Source organism: Suricata suricatta, chromosome 10, assembly GCF_006229205.1.
Source record: "Suricata suricatta isolate VVHF042 chromosome 10, meerkat_22Aug2017_6uvM2_HiC, whole genome shotgun sequence".
In the NCBI taxonomy this organism is placed as follows: domain Eukaryota; kingdom Metazoa; phylum Chordata; class Mammalia; order Carnivora; family Herpestidae; genus Suricata; species Suricata suricatta.
Window position 1 is genome coordinate 67,244,459 of NC_043709.1, and position 21,633 is coordinate 67,266,091.

The 21,633-nt window shown below is 32.6% G+C and overlaps 1 protein-coding gene across 2 annotated transcripts in view; it reads right to left on the minus strand.

Annotated features, from left to right (window-relative positions):
* Positions 1 to 21,633, minus strand: part of ARID2 (AT-rich interaction domain 2) — a 166,560-nt gene that overhangs the window by 62,021 nt on the left and 82,906 nt on the right. For both annotated transcript variants that reach the window (XM_029953569.1, XM_029953568.1), the window contains exons 3-5: positions 16,881 to 17,014; positions 11,240 to 11,458; positions 7,690 to 7,757 (exon numbers count right to left, since the gene is read on the minus strand). In XM_029953569.1, coding sequence (XP_029809429.1) covers positions 7,690 to 7,757; positions 11,240 to 11,458; positions 16,881 to 17,014 — 421 coding nt within the window. The remainder of the gene's footprint in view (positions 1 to 7,689; positions 7,758 to 11,239; positions 11,459 to 16,880; positions 17,015 to 21,633) is intronic.

Below are 21,633 nucleotides of genomic sequence, written 5' to 3' on the forward strand. Positions count from 1 at the left end.
TAGAAATTCTAGAACTGAAAAGACAACTCAATTTAACAAGTCATTATATACAACTCAAGAAGCAATTAGTGAACTAAAAAAGAAAGTGCAGAAGAAAATTAAAAATTGGAAGCAAAAAGAGCAAAAAGGTTTAAAAAAAGCATACAAGACACAGGCATATAGTGAAATGTTCTAAAATAAGGATAATTGTGGAGTTCCTGAGGAAGATGAGAGAGAATGGGCAGATATAATATTTGAAGAGACAGGGCAAAGTAATTTTCTGAAAAAATTCAAAGATGTTAACCTACGGATTTAAGAAACACCTCAAACTCTGAAGAAAGAGTAAGATGTGTAGGAACATCATAATAAAATAATAAAATACCTGGAAAACAAAGACAAAACAAAACAGGGGTCCCTTGGGTGGTTCAGTTGGTAAAGCATCTGACTTCGGTTCAGATTACGATCTTGTGGTTCGTGGGTTCGAGCCCCACGTCAGGCTGTGCTGACAGCTTAGAGTCTGAAGCCTGCTTTGGATTCTGTCCTCCCCTCTTTCTTTCCCTCCCCTGCTCACTCTCTCTCTCTCTCTCTCTCTCTCTCCTCTCTCAAATGGATAAAAATTTAAAAAAAACACACACATACAAAACCCCAAAACAAAATCCAATTTAAAATGCAAAGACAGAGAAGAATAATCTTGAAAACAACAACTAAGATGACAGCAGACTTTGTTTAAAAAAAAAAAGAAAATGGAAGCCAGAAGACAATGGGACATTTTCTAACGGAAGAAATTATCTGCCAAACTAAAATCTTTATACAGTGAAATTGCCCTTGAAAAATGAAAATTGACAAATGAAAACTGAGATAATGTGTCCTCTACAAACCAGCATTAAAGAAAAATAAATGAAAAGGTAGATGTAGTTTAAATCAAAATAATGAATGAATAAATTACTTAAAAAATGTCTTATGAGGTAAAAATACACATAAAATTGAAATCTAAGAAAAAAATCTCTGGATGAGACTTTTGCTCAGGCCATAATGGAGTAACTGGTTCTTCAGCTGTCCTCTTCTTATCATAAAACCAATATGTATAAAACAACTGTTTTTAGAAATTGGACAACACTGCAATGCAAAACGAATCACCAAAATAGGGAAAATAAGTGAGTCCAATGACGGTTCCATAGTTTTACAGAACAGTCTTTCTAGACTACAGCAAAGGGACAATAAATCTAAGAGATCATAGCAAAGCTGAGGAAACTGATCAGTTCAGCAAGGCCAACAGAACTAGAATTTGAGAGCAAAGTTGCAAGAAAGAGGAGCAATGAAGAGAAAACTCCATGAATCTGCACAGGACTACCTTGAGTTTACTGATGTACGGCTGAACTCCAAAACACCAGGAAAAAAAAAATGGAGAAAAACTACTGAGAAGCTATATGGAACAATTCACAAAACAGAGAAAACTCATTAAATACTCTGCAAATTCAGTCAAAGTCCAAACAAAACTATGCCTTACGAATAGGGATAAACTAGAGCTAGAGTAAAGACTAATCTACCTCAATGATAACAAAGCTTTAAAACAATTTTCAAAAGGATTGGTATGTCACAATCCATATGTCAATTTAAAGCTTGCCAGAACAAACTCCAAAATCCAATACTCAATAATGTAACATTTCCAATATCTGTATCTAATAAAAGCTATTGTATGTACAAAGAAAGTAGGAAATACATCATTCAACAAAAAAAAAAACCCCAAACATAATAAAGATAATAGATTTAGCAGACAGACTTTAAAACATTTTTAATAAAATTTTATTTTTTATTGAATATGGGCAAAGATTTAAAGGAAAGTATGAACACAATTAGAAGAAAATGGGATGTTTTAAAAGAGAACCAAATGGAATTTCTAGGGTAGACAAACATAGTCTCTGAAATAAAAAACATGACTAGAGGGGCTTAAGTGGACAGGAGTAAGTGAAACATAACAACAGAAACTATGCATAAAGTACACAGGCGAAAAAAGGTATAAAAACGATGATCAGAAGTTCAGTGGCCTGTGGGAGAGTAAATGGTCTAACATTTGTATAAACACAGTTTCAGAAAATAAGGGAAAGAAAATATTTGAAGGAATAATTGCTAAAACTTCCCAGATTTCATGAAAAATTACTACCAAAAGAGCTAAATAAATCCTCAACAAGAAAAGTGCAGAAAACCTCAACAAGGCCCATCATAACCAAAATAATAATTGATGATTAAGCAAACACCTTAAAAGCAGTCAGAGAACACACATCACACACAAGATAATAAGAATAAAATGGACTTCTGGTCAATAACAATGCAAATTGGATGGCAATGAAACATTATCCTAAAACTGCTCAGATAATACCCTAAAAACATGTAGTTTTATATTCAACAAAAATGTCTTTCAAACATAAAGGCAAAATAAAATTTTTAGGAAACTAATCACTAAGAATCAAAACTCAGCCACATCAATAATTTCATAAAGTATAAATGGTCTGAACACATTCGTGAAAAGGAAGAAATTACAAAAAACTGTAATAAGGGAAGAGGGAAAAGAAAGATCCAACTATAAACTGTCTATAAGAAGCACCGTATATAAAACCACAGATGACAAGCATGAGGATAGGAAAAGATATATCATGAAAACGTTAATCATAGGAAAGCTGCTATAGATAAATTATACCAGGGAAGACACTTCAGAAAATGGGATATTACCAGAGGTTAATGAATAAGGCTACATCATCAACAAAATGTAAAAATCATAAGTGTATATGCAACTAATAACAGAGGCTCAAAATACAAAAACTGACAGAACTGGGGTGCCTGGGTGGCTCAGTCCATGATCTTACGGTTCGTGAGTTTGAGCCCCGCACTGGGCTAGCTGCTGTCCGCATAGATCTCAGTTCAGTTCCTCTCTCTCCCTCTCTCTGTGCCTCTCCCATGCTTATGCTCTCTCTCAAAAAATGAATAAACACTTATTTAAAAAAAAACTGACAGAAATAAATGGAGACAGAAACAGTCATTGTTGATCATTTTAACACTCATCTCCAAGGAAATCCTAAAACAATTACATAGAAAAGCACTAATGATACAAAAATCTTGAACACTGGCAAATACCTTGATTTATTATTAATAAACATTGCATTCAACAATAGTAGAGCATACAATGTTTTCAAGCGTGTATGAAACATTCATGAAACCATATGCTGAGCTATTAAACAAATCCTAAATTTTATATATCCCTAAATTTTATATAGAATATGTTGTCTGACAACAATAGAATATGATAAAAGTGGGTAATAATAACTGTAACAATAATACTAATATTATAACAAGAGCAGTAGATATACATCAAAAGTGAGTAAATGGAGATGGGAGTTGTTCTAGTGTCCCTGCATTATCTAAAAAGTGGTAAAAGTACTAATTGACTAAATTAGTAGTAATTAAAATTATAATCTTGGGGTGACTGGTGGCTCAGTCAAGAGTCCAGCTCTTGACTTTGGCTCAGGTCATGATCTCATGGTTCATGGGTTCGGGCCCTGCACTGGGCTTTGTTCTGGAAGTGTGGAGCTTACTTGGGATTTTCTCTCTTTCTCTCTGTCTCTCTCTCTCTGTCTCTCTCTCTCCCCCTCCCTCCGCTCCCTTCTCACCTGCTCTTTCTCTCAAACTAAATAAATATACATTTACATTTACATAAAAAATAACTAAATAAAATTATAATCTCTAGTGTTAATCACTAAGAGAACAGAAAAAGTGTACAATACCAAAGCAGTAGTAGGCAGAATACTGAACAGTAAACAATACTTGGTCAAATCAATTTATAAAAAAGTAAGAAAGGAGGAAGGGAAAAAAACAAAACCAAATAAGCAGGACATATGGAAACCTATTTAAAACACTGCATATTTAAACACAATTATATCCAAATTATATTTAATGTAAATTTAATAAAAGCACTAGTTCAAAAACAAAGATTTTCACATTGGGAAAAAAAACCCCAAAGGTATGTTGTTTATATAAAAAAAAGATCTAAAATACAAGGATAAGTAAGAACAGTTCAAGGCAGATGAACATAAGGGAAGGGAAGTAAAAATAATGTAAAACATAGAGGCAGACAAACCATAAGAGACTCTTAAATACAGAGCACAAACAGGGTTGCTGGAGGAGAGCTGAGTAGGGGGATGGATTAAATGGGCGAGGGGCATTTAGAAGGACACTCGTTTGGATGAGCACGGGATATTATATGTAAATGAATCACTAAATTCTATTTCTCAAAATAAATAGATAAAATCAAACTTACTATTTTTGCACTCACCCTGCCAAAAGAGAGGTTCAAGGCAAAACGTAAGCCATACAAACCACAACCAAATGGAAGATGATGTTACAATGATTTAAGACCCCCCAAAAAAAAAAAAAAAAAAAAAGGTAGACTTAAAAAGTAAAAAAGATACTTTATTATGTTCAACTGACCAGAACGATAAAACATCTGGAAGTGTGCACTATAGAACCATCTTGAAATATAAAAACAGAATTATAAAACTATAAGGAAAGCCATATCAATAATCACATTAGGTGTTTTTAATTTACCTCTCCATAAATGAAGAAATAAATGGACAGAAGAGTCAGTACTGATATGGAAATAGGAGTATCATGATTAACCATGTTGGCCTGACATACATAGAAATTCCCATTCAACAACTCCAGAATATGTATTATTTTCAAATGTGAATAGTGTTTATAAAATCTCATTAATGCTAGGCTAACAAATAGTGAAACTATTTCAAAAGTTTAAGATTATACAGAATATATTGTTTCTGCATAGTGAAATTCAACTAGATATTAATAAGAAAAAGAAAACTGGAAAAACCTCATGTTTTTGGATATTTAAAAACTTCCCTTCAAGAGATATTTACAAATGACATATCTGATAAAGGGTTAGTATCCAAAATATACAAAAAACTTGTAAAACTCAACACTGAAAAACAAATAATCTAATTAAAAAATGGTCAAAAACACATTGTTGCATAAGAAAAATGAATAGGCATTTTCCCAAAGACATACAGATGGCCAAAAGACACATGAGAAGATGTTTAACATCACTCATCATCAGGGAGATACAAATCAAAATTATAATGAGATATCACCTCACACATTTGCCAGAATGGCGAAAATCAACAACACAATAGATGTTGGCGAGGATGTGGAAAACGAGAAACCCCCTTGCACTGCTGGTGGGAATGCAAACTGGTGTAGCCACTCTGAAACACAGTATGGCAGTTCCTCACAAAGTTAAAGTAGAACCACCCAATGGTCCAGCAAATTGCACCACTAGGTTTTTACCCACAGAATACAAAAATACTAATTCGAAGGGATACATGCACCCCAAGATTTATAGCAGCATTATCTACAGTAACCAAATTATGGAAATAACATCCATCAACTGATGAATGAATAAAAGAGTGGTCTATCCACCTACCTACCTACCTACCTACCCATACAATGGAATACTATTCAGCCATAAAAAAAGAAATATGCCCTTTGCAACAACATGGATGGAGCTAGAGAAAATAATACTTAGTGAAGTCAGAGAAAGATAAATATCATGATTTCACTCATATGTGAATTTAAGAAAGAAAACAAACAAGCAAAGGGGTACAGAGAGCGGGGGGGAGGAATGGAGGGAGAGGGGGAGAGGTAGAGAGAGGGAGAGAGAGGGGCAGGGGGCAAACCAAAAAACAGACTCTTAACTCTAAGGATCAAACTGATGGTTACCAGAGGGAAGGTGGGTGGGGTGATGGGTGAAATAGGTGACAGGGATTAAGGAGTGCATTTGTGATTAACACCAGTTGTTATATGAAGTGTTGACTCTCTATAGTATATCCCTGAAACTAACTTTGCATTGTATGTTAACTAACTGCAATTTTAAATTAAAACTTAAAAAAATAAAAAGAAAGAAACTTCCCTTCAAATTATCCATGTAGAGGACATCATCATGAAAATTATAAGATAATTTAAGGTGACCTTTAATGAAAACATGAAATATCAGAATTGGGAGAATAAAGTTTAAATGTGTGCTGAGACGAATTTTATGGCTTTAAATGTATGCATTAAAATGTATGTATTAGAAAAATTTAAAAAAAAATCCCAATGATCTAAGCACCAACACAAGATTACAAAATGTGCCATCATTAAGCCCAAAAAATACAGTGTACAAAAAGAAAGAAAAAGAGCAGAAGTTAATGAAAACATGCAAGAGAGGTGATCATCTAATCCTCTTCAACATATTTGTGTCTCCTTGATTTCAAGTGATTATACTGATAACCCCCATTCCCCATGTGACTGGATAAGGAAATACACAATTTGTGCATCTTACAACTCTAATTACTTTTTTCTGGAGTTAAGGAATTATCTGCCGAACTACAAAAAAGAGGCCTGAGTGAGGACAGAATACAGGACTTTGGGCAAGCTTGTGAAGTGGGGAATTAATATGCAGCTCCATTATCATGGTGAGAAATTGGAAGGCCTAATATCCATGAATACAAGGAACAAAAGGGGTTGACTGTCTCTACTTGATCTTTAAGTTAAAAACAGTCTCCTAAATATTTCATCACTAGCCTGCTCCACAGCCTCCATAGTTAGGGTTTTATTACAAGAGTCATCTGAAAATCTCCAATAAGGAAATTAATATAAAATCATTTTGAACAACTTTTCTTTTCAAGTCACTGACAAATACAAATAACAAGTGAAGAAATAAACTCTCCATCCAATCTATACAAATATCCCACAGAAAAGTCTGCTGAAGTTTATAAACCAACATTGTAAAACAAAGGAATAAACCACCATGAGTCAGAGTGACTAGAATGAGTTGAAAGAGGCTTAAGTACTGGAACTGTCAGGTGTGTGCATTTGTACACATATATTTATTTGATTTATGTTTTATATATTTATATTTGTATGTTATATATTTGTACATAATTTAATATTAATACTGCATATTTAAAATACATAGTATTTGAATTATTAAAAGCATAAAAGAACAAAAGGGCAAATTTGAAAAAATATAAAGAAAAGTTCTAGAAATTAAAACACAGACACTTGAGGTGCCTAAGTGGCTCAGTTGGTTAAGCATCTGACTTTGGCAAGGGTCATGGTCTCATGGTCTGTGAGTTCAAGCCCTACATCGGGCTCTGTGGTGACAGGTTGGAGCCTGAACCCTGCCTCAGATTCTGTGTGTGTGTGTGTGTGTGTGTGTGTGTGTGTGTGTGTGTGTGTGAGACCTCCCGACTTGCACTCTCTCTCTCAAAAATAAATATAATATTTAAAAAGTTAAAACACAGACACTAAAATAAAATTAAACAAATGAATCAAGTGAAATATTAGACACAACTAAAGAGTGATTAAGTGAACTGAAAGACAACCCTATGGAAATTAGTTAAAATACTGCTCAGAATCTAGTTATTCTCAGATTTTTTTGCTTTTATTATAGATTTATCATTTTCAGATATCAATGTATAATAAAAACAGAACTTCTGTTTATTTGCTACTCTACAGTGTTTTTTACTCAATTACAACTTTTACATAGGTATATTTATCCTAAAAACTGAAGTATAAGGAGTATGTATGCAAAGTGGGCAGCCATTAATCTGTGGCATTTGGCAACATATAATTCAATAGTTCAGTATTTTAATTTATGTGAGTTACCTTAACAAAATCTCTATCAGTCTTCTCCTTCCATTCTTCACCAAATACAGTAGAAAAGGATCCTAAAGCTAAAAGAATAAATAGTATATTCAGTAAAACGGAATTATTCTTTCACTTAATTCCTTAGTATGTAGGTTTAGAAAAAATAGTAAAAGTACATTTAAATATTTTCTTCACTAAAAACTATTTCATAGTAAATGACAGAAAGTCATGATTATCTCTTCTGAAATAGTTTTTTAAATTACAGAATTTAAAGAAAACTTGTCTTTCTATAAACTAAAAATATACAACTGAGTTTTATAGTATTTATCTAGACAATATAGAAAAGAAGAGGACTGAACAGTTATTCTGCATTAGGTTTAATTTGTAGAGGAGAAAAAAAACCAAAGTCAAACTAATGCTATTGCTGTTAGGTTGCCAGAATTCTTAAATTTTAAATCTTTATATTAATTTCAAAAGTAATTATGTAATTAATATTTCAAATAATACGGGACAAGGCATTCTTTGGAAATAATTCCCACAAATGAAATCTCCCCTAAGAAACATACTCAGTCCTATAGCTTCTCTACATTTGATAAAGTTGTTTCAGAAGAAAAATCAAATCACACTTTCAAAACCTTCTTAATAACACCCTCCAGCCTCCCCACAACAACAGTTCAGGCATGTAAGTTACATGTTATATCATTTTTTTCTCCTTTATGTTGCTATCTCATATTGTTAGTTATGGGATCAGACAATAAAAACAGCAGGATACAAATTTCTGAAGTGTGAGACAATAAGCATCAGCCTTTAAAAATTAGGGAAATGTTTTTGGGGCTTTTGGGGCATCTGGCTGGCTTAGCCAGTTGAGCGTCTGACTCTTGGTTTTGGCTCAGGTGATGATCTCATAGTTTCCTGAGTTTGAGCCCCATATCGGGCTCTGCAGTGGCAGCACAGAGTCCGCTCGGAATTCTCTCTCTCCCTCTCTCATTTGCGCTGTCTCTGTCTCTCTCAAAGTAAACAAACTTTAAAACATTTCTTTAAATAAGGTCAGTGCTTTTATCAACCATGAAGTTAATTCTTTAATAAAAGCTACTGCTTTTGGAATAGAGAAAGAAAACTATATAATGGCAATTGTTAACAGAAAAATTAGTTTTGTGAACGTATTTCTTTAAAAAACAAAGGTAAGCATCCTTAATGGATATGTTGTGACCATCGTAACAAATGGCTATATTTTCTGTTGTAAAAAGGTTTACTGAATCTTCATATTCTTATTATCCCTTGGACCTAATGTTTCCTTAGTGTTGAATTAAGCAGAAGTTTGTTAAATATTTAGGTTACAATAAGAATTTTCATTGAAAACACTAAAAAGGATAAGGAATAAATTTTAACATAAGTTTATCACTTAATTTTAATACTGATAAGAGGGTCATTAGGAAATGATAAAAAAACAGATGTTGAAGTTTTTAATAAATAAGCTACTGTGACCTAAAGAAGAATTTCATAAGATATCACACTTACATATAAAATAGCAGCTTAATTAGAAAGATGAAACCCACATACCACTAAAGAAAAAGAAGGTGTTGTTTGTCCTGAAAAAATCTTATCAAGAAAAATTTCATTGGGAAAACAGTACTAGATGGAAATATAAGATGGAAAATTTAAATTTTTTGTCAAATAGACTTTTTATTATATTCTTCAAACATACAAAAAATATAAATATTCTACATTTTCTAAAGGAAGTGTCATCTATGTTTATCTCTTATTAAAATCCCATGCCTTAAAAATAAAACTTCTTGAAGGCCTAGCCAAATCAAATATATTCATAATCTTCAGAGTCCTAATGTAAAATCACTGCTTTAAGTATAAGGTCTTCATAAAATCCCCAGGTACTCTGGAACTTTAAACTTCTGACTGTTGGGATGATAGCAATAGTCCTTAAATATCATTTGCTAGATTATTAGTCTTAGACTGCTGCTCTGCATAAGATAAATAAAAGTGACAAAAAAATGCATGAAGATAAACTAGGTCTGAAGAATGTCATACCTCAGTAAACCAAAACTGGTAAGTAACTTTTATCATATATACACATGTCATCCTATTCAATGATTAAATGGTCAAGATAGCACTAAAATTATGATGGTTTGAGAATATTTTCTCTAAAAACTTCATTTTAAGGTTTTTAAATGTGGAACATTTAAACTTTATTCCATTTAAATGCTGAAAGATGTCCTTAAAAGACCAAAACAAAATATTAGGAACCACAAAACATGAAAGTGAGACAGAAATCCACCAAATCTAGATCTCAAAAGTTGTAATACAAACTGAGAAGTACTTTATTCCTCCCTCATGTAACCAAGAAAACTTTCAGGCAGGGTAAGAAACTAATTTTCACTTTTGTTTAAACATTTCAAAATTGCCTTCATACAACGTTAAGTACCCATGAAATTCTAAGGAATCCTACTACATAGACAGTCCCAAATAAAATTCTGTTTGAAAAGTTATTTTTTGACACAATCAAATTGCAGAAAAATGAACTTATTTGCAAACATGTTGCTATTTAAGGATAAAAACATATTAGTCACAAATCTATAAAATAGTATAAGAAATTCTCTCTCAAACTGCATTTAGTGTGCTATAGTTCCTATATGATAAAATAATTTCAATATGTCAATACATTATCTTTTTTTTTCTCTCTCATGCATCTGAGTTGTTGGGAAGACATTATGGAAAGTTTGGTCTTAAACAGCTGAATCTCTTCCCAAGGGGATAAATTAAATCCCTCTCTCCATCTAACTATGTGCACCCAGAATTTCCTTTTCATTCATGCTATCTACCCTATTTGGGATTACAGGGATTACCACCATATCTTACCCTTTAGTAGTATATACTTCTGGGAAAAGAAGTTACAAGGGCGTTCAAATAGAAGGAGGGTTGAGAAGCAAGAAAAAATTTTACAACAGTAACATTCAGCCAACATAGATATTTTAAAAAGAAGAACTATGAGCAGAAAAATTTCAAAACATGTTTTCTAAATCCCTGTTAAACTACAATAAGAGAAGTGTGCAATTTAGTTTTAAGAGTAACCTAGATTTAATGAGATAATGTTAGAGAACATATAGAATTTAACTTATGAAAATCTTTGATGAGCAAATCCTGTAAGTAAAATGGATATGGAATATTTGGTAACTCATTTTATTTAGGCAGCAAATTTTTAAATACATTGACCTAAACTGTTTAACTAAAAATTATAACACACACTAGAAAAAAAATTTTTCTTACATGTCCTAGTATTTTCTGTCAGGATTTTGTGTCAAACAATCTTCTAACATCAAGAATATTATTACTCTAAGAAAAACCCAGGATTTTTATTCCAAAAGTTCTAGTGTAGTAATTACTATTCAAATATTTAAAGTTAAAATATTCATTATCTTAACATATTTAATATAACAAAAGCAAATAAAGAATGCTATTATTCTAATAAAAAGTACCTTTCTCCTTAAAAACCTTTCTAAAAAATCCCTAAGACCTTTATAGAATGTTCATAGAATAGGTTCAGCTTAAAACTTACTGTCGTCAAACACCCCAGCATTAGCAAGTAATAAAGTGATGATTTTAGGGTCTTTTTCAAGTTGCATGACGTGCTTGCTTTCATTTGATAGAAGAGTGCATACATTAATAGCAAAGTCCACTTCATTTGGGAGTCCAGATAACAGTGAAAGCACCAATTTATTATAATCATTTGGCGAATTGAAGTCCATAGATAGCCCATAACTTTGACGCAGATAATCTAAGACAAAAACAAAAACATCTTAAGTATATCAAGGATTAGAAACCATTGTGTTTAATATCATGCAAATACATGACAGAGGCTTGTTTCTTTTATAAAATTTGAGTAGAAGTTTAAAGAGTTCAACTACATTCTTCAAAAAGTATTAAAATACAAAAAATATACTATATCCTCTTAGAGATCATTACCAAAGTTATTATTGTATCATTATTTAAATTTACCTACTCTTACTCCTACACGTCAAGAAACTATTTCTGACTTTTATATATACTACTAAGCCAGGGACACTGAATCTTTAAAAATTTTTAACAGTATCATGATTTTAGACACACTGTCTACCTTCTTGACCTAACTGTAGGAGAAGTATTACTTTTTTGGTCAGATTTATTGCAATATAATTAACACAGTAAAATTCATGCTTTTTAGTTCTGTGAGTTTTGACAAATGAAGTCTTTTAACCACAACCACAATGAAGATATAGAATATTGCCACTGCCCAAAAGAGTTTCTTTACGCTCTTTTGCAGTTAAACACCTCTTCTACCCACAGACAACCACTGATCTACTTTCTGTTCCCATACTTTTTTATTCCAAAATGCCAAATAAATTGAATCATACAGTATGCAATCATTTATGGCTGACTTCATTCATTTAGCAAAATGCTTTTGAGGTTAATATCCATATCGATGTATGTATCTGTAGTCGATTTCTTTTAATGCTATAGTATGGGCATAACACAATTTGTTTATCCATTCCCTAGCTGAGGGACATTTGATCTGTTTTAGTTTTTGGCACTTAGGGAACACAGTTGCTATAAACATTCACGTAAAGGATTTTGTACAGAAATATTTTTTCATTTCTCTTGAATTACTGGACCATATATAAGGGTATGTTTAACTTGGTAAGAAACTGTGAAGCTGTTTCCAAAGTAGCTTATGACATCTTGCATTTTCACCAGCAATACACAGAGTCCTGTTGCTCTGTGTCCCTGCCAGCATTTTAATATCGTCAGTTTTAGATAACCTGAATATGAGTTATTTATCAAGTATTTGTTTTGTATTTTTTTCCCAAACAGTGGCTTATCTTTTCAGTTTCTTAACAGTGTCATTGAAGAGTATAAGTTTAAATTTTGAAGAAGCCGGATTTATAACCTTTTACCTTTATGGTTCATGATTCTGTATCCTAAGAAATCTCTGTCTAATCCAAGATAACTAAGATTTTTCTGTAGGACAATTAATTCAAAACATCTTCAAAACTTTGAAGGCAGGGAAGATGGGATTATAGTAACATATAATCATAACATACAGTTATGGCCTTGGAAGCTATGTCCTCAGACATATGCTCCAAGCACATTTTTCACATAAAGATATTAATTAGTTTAATGGGAAGAGTGAAGAAAATAAGAGAAAACTTTTAGATGAGACATTTCAGAAACACATGAATTTTTAAAAGAATTTTTTTCAACCTTGCTAAACTGAATGAAGTAGAAATCTATTGTCACAACATGCCACAGAAGAAAATCATATAGGTAATAAATTTCTTTATTTCCCACTGTAGACAGCTGAGGAGATACTTCTTTAAATCTAAAATAATTCTAGGAACTTCTCCAGTAATATAATGGTAAAGAAGTGCCACAATAGAGTTACAGACTACTAGGACAGCTTCTTTACAATATTTAAAACAGAATAATTATTGTTCATTTTCACAATCTTGATACATGAAATTTCTAATAACAACATAAGATAAACATAAAATCTAGAGAAAAGGTAACAAAACTTCTGTGAATACGGAAACCGATTTTGCTATTTCTACTGTATGCGGGAATTGATGATGAGTGCCAAGTCTCAGCAACAGTTTTTAGTTTCCATGAAACTTTCAGGCAAATCTCCTGAATAGAATTGGGAACTGACATTCAACATCTGTCACAGTCTAAACAAGGCTGTGCTTTCAATATGACCTCAGAATTGTTGGCGCTTGCTACTGGACAATGACAGATGCCATCAGACGCTCAATTCTGTTCATCTTTACCTGAGTGACTTTCTCAAAGACCTCGCCAAATAAAATAAAATAAAATAAAATAAAATAAAATAAAATAAAGTAAAGTAAATAAAAATGGTATTAAGAAAGTCCTTTAGTTATACCAGGCTACGTAAAGATTTCTAACATAATCTAGGAGAAAATGCTTCTAAGATTTCAAGATGTTCTCTTCCCTTCCCTTCTCCAAGGAAATATGATTTGAACAGCTATAATTTTATAATTGATATAGGATTAGAAATTTATTTTCAACATTCTCGACTCAAAGTTTACACAAAGAGATCACTGCTGACAAACTTAATCTGAGGCAAGCACTTCTCTTGTTTTCAGTTTAAAGGAAAGGGAGAATTATAGGAATTATATAATACATTCTTTAAATTACTAGCAGTGATTTTTGTAGTCTAAATGTCTGTTAAAATATGGAGCAAGTAAAGGAAAATCTTTACTTAAGTAAAACTGATAAGACTAAAAAAAAAACTTCCTGTATGAAATTTTTCCAAATTTAAGCACTAAAAATGAAAATGGACAGAGTGCTTGACCAAACAGATTGAACTATATTAATGATCACGAATATCCTGGCTAGCTCTAAAATTCTACAGTTTCAATGAGTTGTCATGTCAGTTTTGCCTTCCACAACTTTTCTGTGAAAGACGTTGCATGTAAATTTTTAATTTTTATTTTAATTTAAAAATTAACCTTTTAATTTTAAAATGTAAGAGAAGATGAACAAAAACTCCTTAATAATCTGCCCTATAATTCTGTAGAACTGACTGACTGCATCCATATCAATATTAACAATGACAGAGAGAATGAAGGAAAGCAAAAGATGAGGTATTTATGGCAAGGAAAGGTATGAACAACTATGCAAATAAATAAAACCATCATTTATTGATGCTAGTAATTACTAATCCTAAAATTTAAGGCAAAATCTGCTCAATATTTTTTGCCATTTAAAGCCAGAGTCAATATCTTCAAAGGAAAATGTGGTCCCATGTTCTAGCCATGTTCGATACTATAACAAGAAGAAGTAAAACTGCATTGCACATCAAATGTCCTAGAGCTACTATCAATTGAAATTTACTTGTTTCAAAATACTATTTTAGGGGCGCCTGGGTGACTCAGTTGGTTAAGCAACCGGCTTCGGCTCAGGTCATGATCTCATGGTTCATGAGTTCGAGCCCTGCATCAGGCTCTGTGCTGATGGCTAGCTCAGAGCCCGGGGCCTGTCTTCAGATTCTGTGTCTTCCTCTCTCTCTGACCCTCCCCTGCTAACACTGTTTCTCGCGGTCTCTCAAAAATAATTAATAATAAAAAACATAAAAAAATATTGTTTTAAACAGCTTTTCTTAATAGCAACAATAAGTGTCTCTAGAAAAATATATTGATCCAAGTACATTTGTCCAAACCTAAAAAGAAAGTAAGGCTGTATGATCAAACACGTAGACACAAATCTACAGGTTCTAACTAAAATTTCCTTAAGATTCTTAATCTACCAGTAGGTAACTTTAATTTGGTGTTTATTTAAAACACACAGATACACACACAAATTGACAGCTATGAAGCTTACTCTATTTACCTTAATGACACTTGAAAAGAATCTTAAAAGAATTTATTTGTATACTGATAATCATGTTAATTTTCAGAACACTGTCATAATAAAGTTGCTATGCCTACTCCTAAAAAAAATAAAAAATACCTTCAAATTAATAAATGCTGCCCTGTAATACTACCTCTTTTCAATCTGAATTAGGTATGTCGTAGTCAGGTGTTCCCTAGCAATTCTTAATTTCCTTTCCTGAGTCCCTCGTCCTGATTTTGTCAAATATGTTTCAGCTTACATAACTGCTCAGATTCTACTTTTAAAAGAGACAACACATATATGACAGCATATTAGAAAGGAAGTATTCTACAAGTTAATCAATTCTGTCATTCCCTTAACTTGTATAAGTCTATCAATGGCTTTCACTAGGCTTCTGAAATACCAGAAATATTTCACATCTTTTTTCTTGGTCATTAGTTTAAGAGACGAGAAAATAAAAAGAAAAACCAGATCCAGAAAAAAATTCATTTTAAACAAGAACAAAAGTAGAAATGGGTCAATTTGGGTAGCTGTAATAGCAGACACCAAACAAACAATTTTGAGCTACACAAACGGACAGTTCTACTATTGCTGTTAATACAGGAACCACACAGAGTTATAGAAAGCTGAAATGTTCTTAAAAGTCATTAATATAATGTCTCATTCAATGTAGGAATACCCTCTATAATATTATTGAATTCAATAATGTCATTAGCCCTTTTTAGGACTAGAGAATATATTACCTAACAAGTCACCCCATTTTATCAGCTTAAAGTATTTGCAAGATTTTCTATATGGTGACTTAAAATGTTCTCCTTTAACCTTGGTTCTTGAGGTAATTAACTACTTAATAAAAATAAAGTGAGGTCTGGTTTGTACTCATCACCACCAAACCCTGCTACAAAAGCATCAGATGATGAAGCCTCTTCTAATAAAGATCAGATTCTAGGAGATTGTTTCTTCAGTTATTACTGAATATGGAAGAAATGTGGAGTTAAATTCAACATGAAAGAATCTTAGAAAATAGGTAATGGAAAATAAAATTAGTGATACACAATAAGAGAGCTCAAATCTAATGATTATCTAGAAGAGACTGGGAGTAGCACTAATGAAGAATAATAAATATCTAAAACACTGTATATTTTATTAATAACATACCCTTGAAAAAAACATACCTCCTCTTTTTTAGGCCAAATGTCAGTGACTGAAGAAAAGAGATGCTTCTCTCTTCAGAGTTCTCTTTCTAGTCATCACAGTCCCAGCACCCAAAGCACAAATACTAGAACCCCCATCTACTTTGACTCAATAACCCCTTTCTTAGACTCTCAACCTGATTATTTCCAATTTGAGTCCTGCTCTTTTTAGCTGCAGATTCCTCTATAACCATTATAATGACTTGAATGGGAAAAAAAAATCTTAACCTTGGTACCGTGGAAAAAATACTCATACCATTAGAAATATTTCTGAGGAATTCTGAGACTAGAAATTATAGTAATTGTAGAAAATCTAGTAGACGCTGAGTATTCTTGGCTTCCCTAATCCTACTGGATGTTCTTCTCATTTTGGTGACTCTTCAGATTAAAATGGCCATTAGTCAAAAGAATTAAGGAAAAAACTTCACTTGAAAGTATGAGTGTTTCTAATTCTGAAAATTCCTGCAACTAAATATCTTATACAGCTTATTACAGAAAGGGCCCTTATACCAATTAGATACTGATCTTTGTAAGGTGTATATGCAAAGTAAAGGATTAATTCATTAGACGATGTCTATTTTCCCAATTCAAAACTGGACAATTTCCAATGATATTTACCTGACACACTGTGTTGCTGGTAATTGTAGGAAGATGGAATTGCACCAATAGGAAGCTGTGGCTTTGGATTGCCTGGTGGTACCTCATCATCATCCTCCCCAAAATGATGAACTTTCTCATACTTTTCTAGGTAACTGAAATAGAAAAACAGCACAGCAGAATTTTACAAACAGGTTTACATCTTATTTTTTTAACTCCCACCTACCACATGATCTGTTTTCCTTCCCTAGAGGGTCTGAACATAAATAAATAAATAAATAAAAGATACTACATGCCTCTTATATTAGTGAAATAATCACTTTAACTGTGATACTACAGACAAACCCAATGCAATGTTCTAAGGTGTTTTTATACTTTCCCCCTGGTGGTCTAGTGGCTTGGATTTTTAAAAAAAGTGTAAAAGTGTTTTGTTTTGTTTGTTTGTTTGTTTGTTTTCAGAAAAGACCACTCCACTACTCAAATAAAAATACAAAAGTAGGTAATATCAAAGGACAAACACACATACATGAATGGGAGAACATATGATTTACCAATTTAAAAAAATTATCCATGGTGATTTAAAAGCCAAGAGAAAATGAAGTTTCTCTAACCTTGGTCTCCCCCAATCTCACTCACCAGGTTTTTGTGTATACTGGAGTATATTTTCTGTGCATAATTTTATTTAACAATATATTTTAGAGATCTAAGTATGTCAATACATTAGTATCACTTCAGTTTTTTTTCTTAACAGCTGTATAATAGTTGGTCCTCTTCATATATCATAATTTAATTAGATCTCCAGTGATACATGTAGCTACTTTCAGGGTTTTGTTTTTTTGTTTTGTTTTGTTTTGTTTTTGCTATTACAAATCATGCAGCAGGAATAAGCTTAATCTGTGCACCTGTTTGAAAAACTTCCTCTGGACTGGCATTGGAAATGGTATGCTCATTCTAAATAAATTTCCATCTAAAAGTGATGGCCTAATATATTTGAACTAATTTATAAGATAGATCCTGTATCCCCTATTGTATTATCATTACTGGGTATGATTAATCCTCTTGATATTAATTACAATTAAATTTCCAAAATTCTCAATCTATCATCACCTACCAGTTTATAATAAGATTCCCAGGTAAAGTTTTTAAATGGGGAAACAAGTGGTCAAACCCCTGTGAAATACAACACTGCAGCTAACAAACTTGTTACTGTACTTCAAGTTGAACTGATTAATACAATGACTTAAAAGTTACCATAGAAAAATTCTACATGTGATTACTTTATGGGCCACCCCTTTTACCATTCCTGATACAAGCAGATACTAATAAGTCTATTAGTAAATATTTTCAAAGTCCTATAGCTACCCACCCTTTGCTTTTTAGTTACAGACAGCTGAGATGAGGAAGGGGGTTGTTAATGAAGATACAGAATGATCTCAGAAGTATTATATTGAGTACCAAAACTTAACTTTCAAGGTGAGATAAATGGAAACTATACTTTTACAAATATAAAAACTAATGACATAGAAATCATTACCATTCCTTACTTTCCCCTCAGTTTTACAAAGCACAGTAATTCACATCTTTGAGCCTCGAAAGGAATTAAAATGTACCTTCCCTTTCCTTCTAAATTCCCCATATAAGCTCAATTTGAGCAAGGAACTCTTTCCTAGTTGGCAGTCTGGTAACTAGTGGATCCAACACTTTTCTGCTGGAGATACAGCCTACCAAAGCAGAGACGTGTGTGCGGATACAACCCATGGGCATTGAGGAGAGTATGCAGCTGCATACATTTCACCCTGACTCTGGGGATGTCCCCCGCCAGATAGCCTGACAGTCTAAAAACATAAAACAAAAGGATGATTAAAAAGAAGCAGGTTTTCCAGGATAGACCCACAACGGACTTAAATAGGTAAATAAATCAAGCCTATTCTTTTTGAATTTCTAATGCAGATATCATAAAAAGAAGAGTACACATAAATTTAGACACAAACAGCTGCTCAAAAATTATGTGACATATTTTCTGCAAATGAGAAAATATCTACATCACTCAGGTAATAGTATTGATAAAGTTATTTTAGAGAGGATAGTCTTTGGGAATTGACTGAACTCATTGTGGAATGGTTAAACACAAACCATTAAAATAATCTTTATTAAATAATTTTTATTTAAATGTAATCAAAATAACAATGAAGATGTAGAAATGTTTTAAAGTTTATTTTTAGAGAGAGAGAGAATGAACATAAGCAGAGGAAAGGAGGAGAGAGATGGAGAGAAAGAATCCCAGGCAGGCTTAGCACGGAGCTTGATCCCACAAGTGACCTTGAGATCCCATAGGGCTCAATCCCATGAACTGTGAGATCATGACCTGAGCTGAAAGCTAGGGTTGGATGCTCAACCAACTGAGCCATCCAGGCACCCAACAGACAGAATTTTAAAATCAAAATCTTCCATCAATATGTTTAAGATCCTCTTTATAAATCTGTCAGTCATAATTGGGCACAGCAGATCTGAAATTTGGGTGGTTTTTTCTTTTTATTACAGCTGAAAGAGAAAACAATTTTACCAGTAAAGAAGGACCATAAATGATTTTTCCCTCCCAAATACCCAAAATGTGGTGCAAGCAAGATGAAGTGCCTGACAACAAAAGCACTCATAATAAATGGTATATTCTATACATAAAATCTTTTATAATTCAAAAATTTTAATGGTAAAAATATGACACATTATATCTTAACACATTCTACTCCTATTCCTCCAAACAGATTCTTTATATAATTTCAATCTCCAAAAATCTGTGGTTCAGGTAAGCTATTACAATTTTTGAAATTTTTATTTTTCTGGCTTGAGGGCCAGTACTTGTTCTCTCACTGTTATGATTAAATATTTCCAACTAAAACTCAGCTTCTCTGAGTTCAACCAAGGTTTTGGCACCCAGTTTTGATCTCTTGTCTCTCACAATAAACAAGCACAAAGTCTTTTTTTTTTTTGGCTTTTCAAAGAGTTACATACTTCTAAAAACTAAAAAGTAACAACAGAGAAGACAAACCTGCTAAAATACAAAGTTATATTTCAAAGTCTAAGTTTTCTAATTTAATTCTCTATCATGACCTTGAGCTTATACACTAACAGATATTTTGTGTCCACTCATTAAACTATAAATGCTAGACTGTACATTTCACCCTCTTTCTTCTCAAACTCAATGACATCACTTTTAATAGTTAATATATTAATCAAGCCACTATTTACTAAGTTTTTATGGTAATAATCTACCTAGCATGCTACATATTTTGTTTAAGTTTATTTATTTATTTTGAGAGAAAGAGAGAGCGAGCAAGCAAGGGAGCACATGAGCTGGGGAGGGACAGAGACAGAGAGAGGAAACAGAAAGAGAGGTAGAAAGGGAGAGAGAATGCAGGCTCCATGCTGTCAATGCAGAGCCCTATGCATGGCTTGAACTCCTGAACCATGAGTTCATGCCCTGAGCAGAAATCAAGAGTGGGACATTTAAGTGACTGAGCCACCCAGGTGCCCATACACTACATATTTAACTCAAGACTGGTAAAATATTAGACTCCAAATAGGAAAAGATTTAACTGGGATGAGTTTTATCTTCTTTTTCTTCAACTTGGCATTAATTCATTTTACGGTAGATTCTACATCACAGGTTACAGACTTAGAGGAAGGCAAATATAAAAAGTTGTCATGTAATATAGAAATTGTCTTAAGTGGCACTGTTAATTAAAAACCTTAATAAGTGTGACCAATCCAAATTCAATGCAGTGGGTGGGTTAAGAGTCCATTTAATATAGCATCAAATAGGGGGGCCTGAGTGGCTCAGATGAGTGTCCAACTCTTGATTTCATGTCAGGTCGAGATGCAGGGTTGTGGGATTAAGCCCTGCAATGGGCTCCATGCTAAGCAGGAAGCCTGGTTAAAATTATCTCTCTTTCTCTCTCCCCATCCCCTGCCCCTCCCTCCTGCTCCCACTCTAAAAAACAAAACAAAACAAAACAAAAAAAACACCCAAAAAACAAAAAGGTGCATGAAATAATATGGACAGTATTATTATGAATGTGGGAAACTTTAACTTCTTGCAGTATGTGACAGATTAAGTACGCCAAAAAAATAAATTATGTTGTACAAGATTTGAGTATAATCAGAACTAAGATTGATTTATTAGATATACAATAATTTTCTTTTTAAAACTCCATGGAAATTATAAAACTGATCATATGTATCAATTCACACAGAAAACCATAGTAAATTTAAGATTAAATATTATATAGGGCACATTCTCTAATCACAATGCAATTCAAAGAAAGTTTTTTCTAAGAAAGAAATTAACCTCTTGGAAAATTAAAAATTACTTTCATGATGTAAAATTCCAAACCTATACACAATTATACTCACAATTCTCTTTCAGATTATTTTAAAGCAATTCCCAGATATCATATAATTTCATTTGTATATATTTTGGCAGAATTCTTGGAAATTAAAATTAACAACAATCAAGAAAAGTCTTGATTATTCTTGGATGAAGAAAAAAAATCAAATGTATATGATTAGGAACACTTCTATGTAAGAACTTTTTGAAATATTTTTAGTTAAAGATGACAGTTCAAGGATCCACAGTCATTGCTTCCCTTAAAGAATAAAAATAAAGGAATACAGCATAATTTGTAAGTTAGTAACTTTAAAAATTTTTGGTCCATTAAAAGCAACTTCAAGGAACCACAAGACTAACTTGCAAAACATTTGAGATAGTAATGTGATC